Source organism: Alosa sapidissima, chromosome 14 (assembly GCF_018492685.1).
Source record: "Alosa sapidissima isolate fAloSap1 chromosome 14, fAloSap1.pri, whole genome shotgun sequence".
NCBI classification, from domain to species: Eukaryota; Metazoa; Chordata; class Actinopteri; order Clupeiformes; family Clupeidae; genus Alosa; species Alosa sapidissima.
This window is the reverse complement of record NC_055970.1, coordinates 10,927,627-10,941,716: the sequence shown is the minus strand read 5'-3', so window position 1 is coordinate 10,941,716 and position 14,090 is coordinate 10,927,627. Positions and strand designations below refer to the sequence as shown.

Genomic DNA, 14,090 nt, shown 5'->3' with positions numbered 1-14,090 from the left:
CAAACGGCTGATTTATTTTAAGTGCCGGTTGCATTTGATAGATTTCAGATTCAGACCCGTTCAGAAAGACTGAATACTCTCTTTAAAAAGTCAAGGACATATTTTAATGCTTTGAGTTAAGCAGTCTAGCGGTTTTCATCAGTCACTCTGTGCAGCTATGTTACAGTGTGTGTGTGTGTGTGTGTGCCCGTGTGCCCGTGGTAAACGCGCAACGTCCAGCATTCCCTCATAATTAAAAGGCGCTTGTCCTCTTCCACTGCGGCGGAACGCCTGCACGGCCCAGGAAGGCAACCGCAGGATAGGATAGGGAGCTAGTTAGGCGTCGTGGTGTGGTGTGGCTTACCAGTCAGTAACCAGAGAGAGAGTCCGAAAGGGGGCGGGGTGGTTGTTGGAAAGGGGGTTTGGTGTGTCCGAGTGTGACGCCGTCCACGCGTGAATAAACCCCATCAAAAGCGCATTAGCCTGCCCTCTCCTGCAGCCCCGGCAGCATAATTGTATCAGGCTGCACCACACGCTGCTCCGACATGATAGTGGTGGAAAGGGCTCCATGATGAATTGCTCCCCACTGGTGTTAGCCATGATGATAATTATTAATTTCCCCTCCCCTCCCCGGCCCTGTTCCCTGGGAAGCGGCATGCAGAGTAGAGCACCGAGCGCCTCCTCCTCTTCCTCCTCCTCCTCCTCCTGGGCCGGCGGAAAGCCCTCGCTCATCATTTATCCACGACACACCCCGGGTCTGAAGGCTGAACACTGATGAGAATAAAACGCGCTCCTTATGATTTGTCCCGCGTGCACTCCCTCAGCCTTGTGGGCCGCTCGGCTCCTGACTGGACACTGATGCTGGACACGCTGGTTTTGGCGCCATTGTGATGAGTTAACCTTTTCCCTGGGTGCAGATAGTCTTTGACGGGGCAGGATGTTTCTTCAGGTTAAAAAGAGAACGTTCATTTCTATTACTGAGATTGTATTCATCAGAAATGATTAATTTACCCTAAAATCAAGATGCAACATCACAATATTTCTTCTTGCAATACATTATCAATATGCTGACACCAAATATCAACACTTTTTTTTTTTTCAAACTCAGGACATTTGAAAACTAATATATTGATATAAGCATTCAGGTTTTCCAAAGCATCACTACCCTCTATACCAGTGTTTCCCAGACTGGGTCGCGACCCACGGGTGGGTCGCAGGAGATTTTATTTGGGTCGCCAGCACAATTTATGTTGTCTAATAGGCCTAACTTATACAATTTAGCCAGGAAAGCTATCCGTTTTCTATTAGGATATAGTTTGTTTACCACAGTCACGGACCTCAAAATGCAATTTTGCATTTATAATAGCTCTGAAATTGGGGGGGGGCAAAGCGTCGCAGAGGGCACAGCGTGGACATCTCACTCGCAAAATTAAACATTTCTGTGGGGCGCCTGCCATGAACCTCGCAGTTGCAAAATGCAAGGGACATGAATCAGCCTATTTGCACGAACATTAACGGACACCAGCTCTTCAACTTGACCAAATCTAGTCAACTAAAGCAGACATCCGTATACCGGACATTGCAATTCAATTTGCGTCATAGGCTGTAGATAGTTTCGATTGTAGATACACTCTTTAAAGTTAATAGCAACCTCATCACATTCCTTATTATTTCGGATTTAAAACGCTCAACAGTGCATTATATTAGGTAGGCTACAATTTAAATGAACATTTTAAACGCTATTATTTCCTGTCGTTTCCCACCTCGCAAACCCTTGTAAAGGTGCATTATCTTTTGACTATCGCGCAAAAGCCATTGTTCTGATCTGTATTCATTTCACATTCTGACAACATAGCTTGTCACAACATCAATACACAGCCTTGGTATATGGCCTACAAAGAAACGTTTAACTCCGGAGGGAAATGCGGATTCAACTTTCCAAATAAAGAAACCTCCACAAATAGGTTACAATATAACGACTTGAGTTATTTGCTACATGTTTACACAGGAATTGACTGTGTTATGGATCCATTTGTCTGCAACGCAACGTAGCCTACAACATCTCTCTTTAGAAATACAGGAACAGCTTACTATGCTGAAGAGTGACGACGCCTGCATATCCCCAAGAAATGTTTGAGAACCTGTGGCCTAAAACAATATTGATGGTTGCATGCATGTTGCATGTAAGATCTGAAGTGAAATGGGTCACGATGGTCTGTCATTTTTAAAAAGTGGGTCTCCAGAAAAAAAGTTTGGGAAACACTGCTCTATACATCTCCTCGTGCGCGTACTTGATGAAGTGGTATCAGTCCAGAACTGCTATTGTAACTGGCAGCAAAGAAGAAAAATAACTTTTTTTGTTGCAGTCACAGGCAGGGAGCAGAATGCACTTTCATTCTTTGTTTTTTTTTTTTATATATAAAATGGCATGCTCATATTTTTAAAATGAAAATCATTTTTATATACGTTGGAAAAATAAATTACAGGCTGCCATTTATTTTCAGCAGCTTATGCTGCTTTCCAGTTGTCTCGTAAATCATCGTACACTTTAGGAATGCCTTTCTCTCGAGCCACGAGGGGCATTAGCAGGAGGCTAGTCATTGTTATTTTTTTGTGCTATATGTAGCCTCTAGCTAAACAGCTGGAAAACAAATTGTTACATTGTATTGCAGGCACAGCAAGACCGTGCAATGCATGAATTGGTGACCGGATTGAAGCAGCAATGTAATCTAGTGTGTAAGAGCATTACATCAACATTAACATGACCAACACAGTACATATGCAAAAGAAATACATGTCATCTCATCTCAACTATGGGCGCAGCCATGTTTGTTGTAAGGTCGTACGTCCACCTCGGGGTACCCTCAAGTAAGCTGGGTAATTTACACTTTCCAACTTAGGCGGCGGATTTACAAGACAACCGGAAAGCACCATTATAGATGCTGTGTTGAACTTAATTAATTGTTACAAAAAATAAACAATTTATTATTGTATATAAGCTTCCATATAAGCTAGTAATAACAAGTTATTACTAGCTTATATGGAAGCATTAATAGTTGTCTGTGTATCTGAGGAGGGAAGAGTGTCGACCTGGTGTGAGTGTTTAAGTCACGGCTTTGTATCTTTCCCTTTGAAGTCTCCTGGGTGCTATAGCTGGAATGAGACAGATTATCTCTGCTGTGACCCTTGGGATTGTGCTCCGTGTGTGAGAGAGAGAAGGGGGCGGCAGAGTGTGTGTGTGTGTGTGTGTGTGATTTAGATTTAGAGTGCAAAGTTGTCATTGTGCTCTCCACACTTTGAAAACAGTTTCTGTGTTCAGACCTGATTATCAGAACTTTGCCACAATGAAAGCAGAGACATGACTGTGGTCTTCCAATCAATCATGTTTATGAGATGCTGTCAGTGGCGACGGCAGGAAGTTGATCTCTGCCACGGAATATCAGCTAGGTGACTCCGCCCTGCCTGGCGAGCCTGACGAGCAATTAAGGCTAATTCCGTAATTACTGCCCCACTAAACACCCTGTACTGTTCATTAAAATCCATAATTACATCCCGGTGACACAGTTTGTCTCCCGCGCGCTCCTCTGTGGTTTGGCTCCCTCTTAACTGTCTGTATCAATAAAGGCTGATTGGAATGGCCATCCTGAGTGGGCACAAAGGGAACCGTGCAATCTTGTTTCCCTGAATGAACCAAACGTTTTGCCACGTAAGGTTTACACATGCATGTTGTGCATCCATGGATGGAGTTTGGTTGTATTTATGGAAAATACAGTTAAAGTAAGTAGTTTGAAATGACTGGAAAAGACTGATTAAGGCTATTTGAGATTTATGCGCCAATAGAATGCTAATGAAGATATAATTGCATGTATTTGTCATATTTATTATATTACTCATATAATCGCTCTTACTTGCTCCATTAGCTTTTTCCTTGCAGTGCTGTATGTATGTAGCTTCAAAATCAAAAACTGAGCAAACAAAGTCTGAGTAAGGACTTGTGTCCCTAGGTGTCACATGAAAGGTGTTAAACCACCTTTACGTATTAAAAAGATACAATTTAAAAAAAAAAGCATGGGGGACAGCCGTGGCCTACTGGTTAAAGCGTCCTACATACTCGCCACTCCCGACCGGTAGCGCGACAATGTGACGTCACAGGAGTGCCGTAACCATTACTCGCGCGTGGTGGTTGCGACACTAGTTGCAATATTCTCCTGAATAAAAAGTAAAAACTACCTCTGTGATGATACTTCAGACTTCGGTTGCTGCTATTCACAACTACCATCGTTGCCATCTAGTTTCCAAGGTGTGTGCAACTAGATAGATAGATAGATAGATAGATAGATAGATAGATAGATACTTTATTCATCCCGAGGGAAATTTTAGCTAGCTGGTGCTGAGAGATGAGTTTGTGTAATTTCCTAAGGTGGAGAGATATTTTTTCAGGTCTTAGCAGATATCCTTTGGTTGAAAATAAATATCTTTGTTACCTTTTGCTGGATTATTGGCATATCCCTGGGTCCTAGTTCTTTCATCTTAATTCCCTGTGTTACATCTCTCTCTGGTAGCTTCATTAACTTACCCAGCAAACTATTTAAAAATCACAAACTCTCGCTGGTAACGTAGCCAGGTTAATTTCCTTCTCTTCTCAAACTGACTATTCAAACATCATGTTTATGGTGTGGGCTAGGCTATATGAAATGCCTGAACGTGGTTGATGTCTGTATAGAGGCATGCATGCTCCCTGATCTTGGCTTCAAGCTCATCCTGCTTGTCGCGCGCTTCTGAAAAAAAAAACTCCAGTGCACGACCTGCCTGCACAAGGCTGAAATTTCAGGCGTCAGACAGAAAAAATGACGCAATTTTGACGTCGCATTGTCGCACTACCGGTCGGGAGTGGCGAGTATGTAGTACCCTTAAGGCTTCGGGCTTGTAACCGAAGGGTTGGCGGTCCGATCCCCGACCCAGCAGGAAAAATGTGGGCGGGGGAAGTGGTTGAGAACTGCTCTCCCATGCCCACATCCACGGCTAAAGTGCCCTTTAGCAAGGTACCTAATCCCTCACTGCTCCCCGAGCGCCGCTGTAGCAGGCAGCTCACTGTGCCGGGTTAGTGTGTGCTTCACCTCACTGTGTGTTCACTGTGTGCTATGTTTCACTAATTCACGGATTGGGATAAATGCAGAGACCAAATTTCCCTCACGGGATCAAAAGAGTATATATATACCGATACTTATACTTATACTAAACCATTAAATCTAATCGGAAGCATCTAATAGACTATGCTTTTTATATTGAGATTTGTTCTGTCCGGCACCTAGACTTAATTGTGCATACCCCCTTTTTGGCTTTTCTCCTCTGCACTCTCTATCAGTGCTTATCTGCTTTGTTTGTTTTATCTTTTATCTCCTCTCCATATCTGATCATCTCACCCTCCACTGTTTTCTAAGCACTCTTTGCTTAGTACTTCTCTCTCTCTCTCTCTCTTCCATGTTTTCTCCCTTTCTTTCTGTCCCCCATTCTCTTTCTTTTTCTCTCGCACTCTCTTTCCTTCGCATTGATTGTGCTCTTTGTGTGAGCGGGCCAGCCCTTGTGTTGTCAGCTGCGTCAGGATTAAAAGCTATTAGTTCTGCATCATTGCCACTACAAGTATGCTCCTGAGATTGATAGAGTTGCTCCTCTTTCACAGCCACCGGACTGGGGGGAAAAAACAGGCTGTGTGTGTGTCAGTGTGTGTTTGTCTCAGTGTGTGTGTCTCAGTGCGTGTCTGTGTGTGTGTCTGTGTGTGTGTGTGTCTCAGTGTGTGTGTGTGTGTGTGTGTGTGTGTCTCAGTGTGTGTGTGTGTCTCAGTGTGTGTGTGTGTGTCTCAGTGTGTGTGTGTGTCTCAGTGTGTGTGTGTGTCTCATGGCTCTGAGAATAGCGGTGGCCATCTGATGATTTTCACTCTGTAATGTCAGTTTTCACCTGAGATGTACTCCAAATGCCCACTGCAGACATGCATTTCTCTGATCTCCCTTCTGTCTCCATGCTGCACATGCACAGATATGCCAGCAGGGTTTGTGTGCACAGGGTAGGGAGGCAGTCTGCAGGATTTAAATATCCAAAATGCCACTGTTAAATGAGTTTTGTCACAGGATCTTTTCGCTGGCTCAGCAAAAGCTGTGGCACGTTTGTAGCAATACAGTATCAGAAGTCATTTGAATCCCTTTTAGATGAAGCCAAAATCAGCCACCCACCCCCTCCCCCAACACACACACACACACACACACACACACAAACATACATGTGCATGTTAGGTTATTCAGTTGAATATACCCAGGACACTTACAGAGGGGCAGGGAGTGGTGTGGTCAATTGTATATGGTAAATGCATACGTCTGTATTCAGACTAACGAGTGCTGCTGTTTAACTAAGTGCATTGTTCATATTGATACTCTTTGAAATGGTCTATCGTTATAAATGTAGATGTCATGTAGTGATGACACATTGATGATCATATTTCAGTCACAAATGTATGTAATGTTAGATTTTTTTTATTTGTTTCAATGTTAATGTTTACAACAATCTGTACATTGTAATATACATTATTGTATTTGTGTGCACTGTACGTCTGTCTCTTGACCATTCTGCTGCTAATTATTACCCAGATAAAGTAAACATTCCCAGGGTTTATTTGTAATGTCATGTTTTAACCTCCCCATCATATATCATTCCAGGCTGTTGTCGGCTACTTTGACATTTTCTTCGACAGGAGCTGTGGAAACAAGGTAAGCGTTACCGCGGTGCTGTTAAACAGCCAGCCAATTACAGTCATGCTTTAGCGTACCTTGTCCCTGAGGCAATCAGAAGGCAGTCGGCAGCACGCCTGCACCCTTCCTGCTGAAATAAGCATTTACTCTCCACCAGTGATCAAATGGAACGCCAGGAAATGGCCAACGCTTTAATTGCATTTTCCATTTCTTTGCCACACTACGTTTGGGTTGCTGCTGAGAAGATGTATGGACAGTCCTCGGGCTTTGCTCGAATTTGATCCATTATATTACTTGCCGTTTCAGCATACACAAACTATTATTTTGAGAGCAGTTGAGCTCCATAGCCTTGGAGACGAATGAGGAGTAGGAAAGGTGTTCTAACGTGCAGTGGTGCTGCTGTTTTTGCCCTTGGCTCTGGTGCATTACCCAACATGCCTTTGAGAGAAGCTCTTTATATGGTCTGTAAATGATGCGTGGTGTAATGCAGCAGTGTAAGAGCTGGGGCTTTAACTACTGTACAGCAGCCCTCGTCAGGAGCGTAACGTCTGCATTCAACATTACATTACATAGTACAGTTCATTGAATTAGAAGTAAATTGATAATTTTCTTATTCCAGGTCATGTTTTCCACTGGACCACAGTGTCCCAAGACTCATTGGAAACAGACGGTCTTCCTGATCGAGAACCCCATTCCAGTTCAGTCAGGTATGTGACTTTTGGTAATCAATCCTACACCCCCTCCATGCCCCCAACCCCCAATCACACACACACACACACTCCTGTCCCTAGCCAGCGCAGCTCTGGTGCAGCTCATTTGTGCGGTCCCACTGTAGGTGATTCTCCTGAACAGACTGGCCAGCTGTTTCTGAACCCAATTAGATGTGAAACGCAAGCAAGAAGCCGCAGCTGTGTGGCTACGCAAGCCTGTCACCTGCTGTTTGTTTTACATTGAGATCTATGGACGTCAGTCGGAGGTGCGTCTTATCTGTCTCAGGGCTGACAGAGGAGTCATGGAGGATGACGCCTGTTATCTGTCAGCGATAAACAGACAGGCCGTGATGGAGAAGGCCTCCGATCGTGCTCTTTCATAGACTCCCTTTAAAACTTCATCAGTTTTTTTTTTCTTTCTTTTTTTTTTGTGTGTATGTGTGTGTGTGTGTCTGGTCACTTTTGTGATTTATATCACTTTATGTGAAAAGTAATAGATCAACCTGACGCCATCGCATCAACTGGCCATTCAGAGCCTTGCTCTCCTCTTGTCAGTGGACGACAACAACAGGACGACATGATTGCTGACGGCAATGTGGATATGTGACGAATGCTCTATGACTTAAATTTTTTTATAATTATTTATTATTTTGCTTTGAACTGCAAGAGTGTACAAATACAGCTTTGTATGCAGTATGCAGACAGCAATGCAGAGGTCAGCCAGTATCGTTGAGCATTGCTACCAGCAGCACAAGCCCCAGTATAAAATATGAGGAGGCTGGTGCATGTCTGCAGCGTTCCCCGGCGGATGATGCGTGTCTTATCCTAATGGAAATCTGAGAGATGTCAGCTGATGGCGCGATGGATGAGGCCTCTCCTCAGCACCTCTCCACAGTCCATAAGACTGTCCGGCGTTATAAATGGCCTTGGCCCCGAGTGCTGCTGTCCGCGCGTGTCTGTACCGGGCACCCCTGGCCAGAGCCCTCCGATGATAAGGGCGCCGTTCTTTTGAGCCTCCACTAACGGCTGTCGCGGCGCCGCTGATGAAAGCTGTCAGATAAAAAGAGGGAGAGTCCCACAGTTATGCTCGCTGCTATTTTCTGAAAACACGTTTTTTTTTTTTTGTTTTTTTTTTGGCCGACGCCGCAGCGCGGCGAGAGATGGTGCAGGCGTAAATGGCCACGTACTTCCGTCCTTATCTTTCAGCTCATACGGAGGGAAACGGTGCTCTCTTCTCAGAGTGGATGTATATTAGGGCTGGGCAGTACGCTGAAATTATTATTATTTATTATTATGTATTAAATACAATTTTATACAAGAAATGATCATTCTTTGTAATGTCAAATCTGTGTGATGTAGGATCACATGTTATCATGGTAGAACGCCTCACCCCACGATATTTTGCTACTCTAGAAGGGGAGTTTTTCTAAAGGCGCATGAGTTAATGTATACAACTCCCCATGTCGTAATTATGAGTTCCATTTAACCGCCACATCTACCCCAGCCCTGTGCTCCAGGCACACACATGCACGGTGTGGTCACCGGAAACAGTGGCTTCATGCTGCAGTGGTAGGAGCAGTGGCAATGAACTGTGTGCACTAGCAGTTGAGCTGTACTGGAGGAGAGGAGGAGGAGAGGAGCTGTACTGTAGGAGAGGTGGATGAGTAGAGGAGCTGTAGTTGAGGAGAGGTGGAGCTGCACTGGAGGAGAGGTGGAGGAGAGGAGCTGTACTTGAGGAGTGGATGAGGAGAGGAGCTGTACTGTAGGAGAGGTGGAGGAGGAGAGGAGCTGTACTTGAGGAGAGGTGGAGCTGCACTGTAGGAGAGTAGGAGAGGTGGAGGAGAGGTGTAGGAGAGGTGGAGCTGTACTGTAGGAGAGGTGGAGCTGCACTGGAGGAGAGGTGGAGCTGTACTGTAGGAGAGGTGGAGGAGAGGTGGAGCTGTACTGTAGGAGAGGTGGAGCTGCACTGGAGGAGAGGTGGAGGAGAGGTGGAGCTGTACTGTAGGAGAGGTGGAGGAGAGGTGGAGCTGCACTGGAGGAGAGGTGGAGCTGTACTGTAGGAGAGGTGGAGGAGAGGTGGAGCTGCACTGTAGGAGAGGTGGAGCTGCACTGGAGGAGAGGTGGAGCTGCACTGTAGGAGAGGAGGAGGAGAGGTGGAGCTGTACTGTAGGAGAGGTGGAGCTGCACTGTAGGAGAGGTGGAGCTGCACTGGAGGAGAGGTGGAGCTGCACTGTAGGAGAGGTGGAGGAGAGGTGGAGCTGTACTGGAGGAGAGGTGGAGGAGAGGAGCTGCACTGTAGGAGAGGTGGAGCTGCACTGTAGGAGAGGTGGAGCTGTACTGTAGGAGAGGAGGCGGAGAGGAGGAGGAGTGAGGGAAACGTCAGAACGGGGAGAAGGCTGAAGGCCGTGACGTGCTCCCGCGTCTCTGTCCCTCGCACGCGCCATGTGACGAGAACTGCGTCATCATCATCATGCATGCCGGGAGTTTCATGTGCTTCCCAACAATTGGGATCGTGCATCATCAATGACGCAGGTCTTCAACACGCGCAGATGTGCACGGAGGAGGATGCCACTTGCTCTAGGCTATAACGAGTATCCCCATACCTAGATCCCCATACCTAGATCCCCACACCTAGATCCCCACACCTAGATCCCCACACCTAGATCCCCACACCTAGATCCCCACACCTAGATCCCCATACCTAGATCACTGTGGAGTTGGCAAGTGGTTCTGACAGTTTTTCTCTCGTTGCAGCCCAACCTAGCGGACATCCCTCTCTGTGTCCATCTCTCCATCTCTCCCTCCTCTGCTCCCATTCTGAGTTCAGCATGACTGGACTTGGCCTTGGCCTTGCAGGTTTCCGCGTCCTCTACTACGCCACTCTCATGATGAGAGTGCTGGGGCTGATTCCCAAATGGCTCCACCCTCTGGTGGGTTTGTTTACCAGGATGCTCCGGACACAGCGAGTGGTCAGGGTCTGAGTGCCGGAGTCCATGCCAGTTGAAGCCCATTGCCAGTAATGAAGACAGATTCACCTCTAAGGCCAAGTGTGGGGGCTTTGTGGAGGACCTCACCTGTCTTCAGCAGGTCTTCTGTGAGTCACTGAAAGCGGTGATCCTGCATCAACCCCCTTCCGTGCAGATGCAGGTGTCTGTGGTCACGACTCACCCCTTCACTCTCATTGGACAGACTGGGGTGCTTTTTTCCCTTCCAAATTTGAGGTTTAAAGGGAGCGATGAGAGAGGGAGTGGAGAGGGGAGCAGGAGATTTATCGACTCGTTTGTGGCTCTCATTCTCTCCAGTCCAGTGGCCCGCTGGTCCCAGACCTCCCCTCTCTGGGTGTTAAAACAGAAATGAGCTCCCTCTCTTTTGCACTCTCTCTCTCTTTCTCTCTCTCTCTCTTTTTCTTTTTCTCTCTCTCTCTCTCTCTCTTTTTCTTCCCCTCCTTTCCTTTAACAGCGCTGGGCTGGCTCGCTGGCTGGCACCCTGCCACGCTCCTGGAAGACTGCTTTTTTTATGGCACGAGGTCACACACACGTTCGCCGGCCTGGTCCCTCTTGTGTGTGAGCACGCTCTGTGGGGAGTGGAGTTCTCAAAGTCAGCCCAAAGGCAGTGCCAGAACTCACTTTTTCAGCCACCTCATCACCATCGCTGATCGCCTGTGATTTTACCTGTAACCACACACAAAGAAAGATTATTCACAGTGAAACTGTGTGTGTAGGGGTTTGACCACATTCATCTCTTGTCAGATGGGCATGGACATTGTGTCATGAACCTGATGAATCCCACTCTATAAAACATACTATCTCTCTTGTTCTGGAAATACTTGACAAGGAACCTCTGTTGCCATTTAGAAAAGAGATTTAGACACAGTGCCGTAAAAAGATTTATTGCATCAACTATAACAAGTCTGAAATCCTTCTGGTTTATGATGGTCAGCTCAGCTGGGTGATGTATTGGGAACAGAACGCGCTCTAATTGAATATGTTTGCGAGAGTTGGTAATTAATTTCCTTGAGTCGCAGCCAGGAGAGGTGAGCTATGAAAAGAGCGGCACGCAGCATTCTGGTACCTCACCTCCTCTAGATCCGCCTCATTCTGGCAGACCCATAAATTAGACAACACATCATTTGTCTTGCTTTGCTTTGTTTTGCTTCTGTCCTATTAAGAAGCGTAGATGATTATTTTCTTGCTCGGAAATCAGTTGTTTCGGAGAGTCACCTACTTGGGTGTGTGTCTTTGTGTGTGCACATGGCTGTGAGGTCACATATTGTGCTTGCCTTCCCATGATGCTTAGCGTACCACAGAAGGCAGTCTTGGTGTCCCGTGTGACCAATGATGTGGGCTAAGAGCAGGTTCTGCATAATTCACAGGAGCGCTGAGTTTTTTTATTGGACCATGAGCGACAAACCCAATCTTCTCGCTGTGCCGTAACTCCCAGGAGCGATAGGACCTGTCGTGAGGCTCTAGGGGTCCTTGAAGTGTCTGAGCCCGGCCGTCTCTGGAGAGAGGAGGGAGGGATGGCAAGAGGGGAGGTGGGGCGAGGCACCACTGGGAAGTTAGCAGGCCGGCTTGGTGATTCCAGCAGCCTGTTTTATGGCTCCCAGACAGGACTGGTGAATATACGACTCGGCGTCTGCGTTGTGCCGCAGAGGGCTGCTGGAGCTGAATGCTGATCCCCCTCACCGCTGCGGAAAGCTCGGAGCAGAGAGAGAGAGAGCGAGAGAGAGAGCGCTAAGGCCTCTGGCTTCCCCTTTAGTTTGTTCACTTTCACTCAAATCCAGTGCTTAACTGAACTCCTGCCACGGTGACAGTCGTGTGCCTTGAATGGTCATGGCCATCTCATCCCGGCCATGGCTGCATTAATATACAGTGATGTCAAAATAAAGAACCGTTTGCCAATATAATTTAAATAGCTTACATTTGTTAAAAATGCCTTGACATTTCCGTAAGTTTTCCAGAATGATTGCATTTACTCTTGACTACTGTTTGTATAACACATTATCATACATATCATTCCAAGATATTATCTGCACTGAAGTGTATTGTATTTTTGAGGCGTCAGACAGCCCCATTAGTTGTTATAGGTGCTGTATCTGAGCACTGGTGATTTGTAATGTAAATAGAATAGTCCTAGTGCTGTTTGAAGGCTCTCTGAGACGGGCTGCCTTTCTTTTCTTCATTTCCCCACATGGTTAACTTCCTCTCATTGTGGGCTTCCCCACCTCACTCACCAGGCACAATGGCTTTCTTAAGCACTGAATCCACTTATGGAATGGTTACTGTCTCTGTTTCATTTTATCCATCCATTGTCGCCACTAAGTCATTCTGCTACCTCCATGTTCCAGGTCTCAAGGCATCAGGCTTCTGACATGCTGGATATGGATACATGTTTATTTCTCTCTACTGTTTTCAAACTTTCCACAACAGAAAGTGACTCTATCCGTTGGGGATGTGTCACAGGCATTTTAAGGTCAAACAATTACACTTTTGTCTGGCTCTGGAGCAGAAAATGCAGCGAGTTGGCATCACATTGTGCTTGCATGTCGAGCCCTGTTAACAGAGGGTGACCGCACTGTTTTATATTTCTTTTGTTACTCTGCAACTTAACTTCAGTTGCCTAACTCCCTTCACACACACACACACACACACACACACACGGTTATGTTTGATTGGGTTTAATGGATCCTAACTGTCTGACTCGTACAGTCTTTGAGTGATGACTCAACGTGTCCGTCTATGGCTGATGGAGGAAATGGATAGTCCTCTGCCAACATTACTCTGCATGGCTGATTTTAATTAAAAGATCCGGCAAGTGGTATTGTTTTTGCTAAATGTTCTCTTTCTTCCATGCTTGCTCACCACTCATCTGCACAAGCAGTGAATACATTTTGGAGACTGGGGGGTGGGGTGGGGGGGGGGGGGCCCTGGGGGGGACCCTGAGGAAAGTCCAGTCCACTGCTTCAGCACGGGGTCCAGGTTTTCAGTCTTCCCACCTCCTCGTTTGGGGTCCAGTGTTGTCCACAGAATGTGTTGTGAATAGTCACCGTTATTCATGCGTGACCCTCTGTAAGGCTCAGAAGTTCCCCTTTGCTCTCTGGTGCCAAATTAAATGCTGTGTGAGCTTGGAGAATATAATTTTAAGTTTGTGCTCAACTTAGTTGCCTGAGATGAACCCCCTCCTCCCTCCAGCACCACCATCGCCTCACTGCTCTGGGCCTCTGAGGGGGTTTGGTGACGGATTAATCAAGAGGAGGGATGCAGAGTGCAAAATACATGGTGCTGATCTGAGAGGAATAACTCAGAAGCAGCTATCGACATCTTCCTGTATCAGAAGTATTCGTGGCATCGTCAGTCCTGCTCTGAGTGGCTTGGTTTTTATTTTTGGTCCTCTTTGTTTGGTTTTGAATTTGTCTTCTATGCCATTCACCACCACCACCACCACCACCACCATCACCCCCCGGCTGATTCAGGGGAAAACAGTAGATTGCCGTGCTGCTCAGTGACAGCTGTGTCTGACTGTTCATGTCACAGCAGAGAAAATGCTGCACTCAGCAATCCCCCCCACCTCTAGCAAGGGAAGGGGAACGTGGGGGAGAAAAAAGGAGTGCGACAGACAGACAGAGAGACAGAGAGAGGGAGGGAGAGAGAGAGAGAGAGAC

General features: G+C 46.5%; 1 protein-coding gene across 1 annotated transcript in view; it reads left to right on the top strand.

Moving 5' to 3' along the window:
* Positions 1-14,090, top strand: part of prmt3 (protein arginine methyltransferase 3) — a 49,578-nt gene that overhangs the window by 34,351 nt on the left and 1,137 nt on the right. Inside the window, exons 14-15 of the mRNA XM_042060826.1 lie at positions 6,687-6,737; positions 7,339-7,426. Of these exons, the coding sequence (XP_041916760.1) occupies positions 6,687-6,737; positions 7,339-7,426 (139 nt within the window). The remainder of the gene's footprint in view (positions 1-6,686; positions 6,738-7,338; positions 7,427-14,090) is intronic.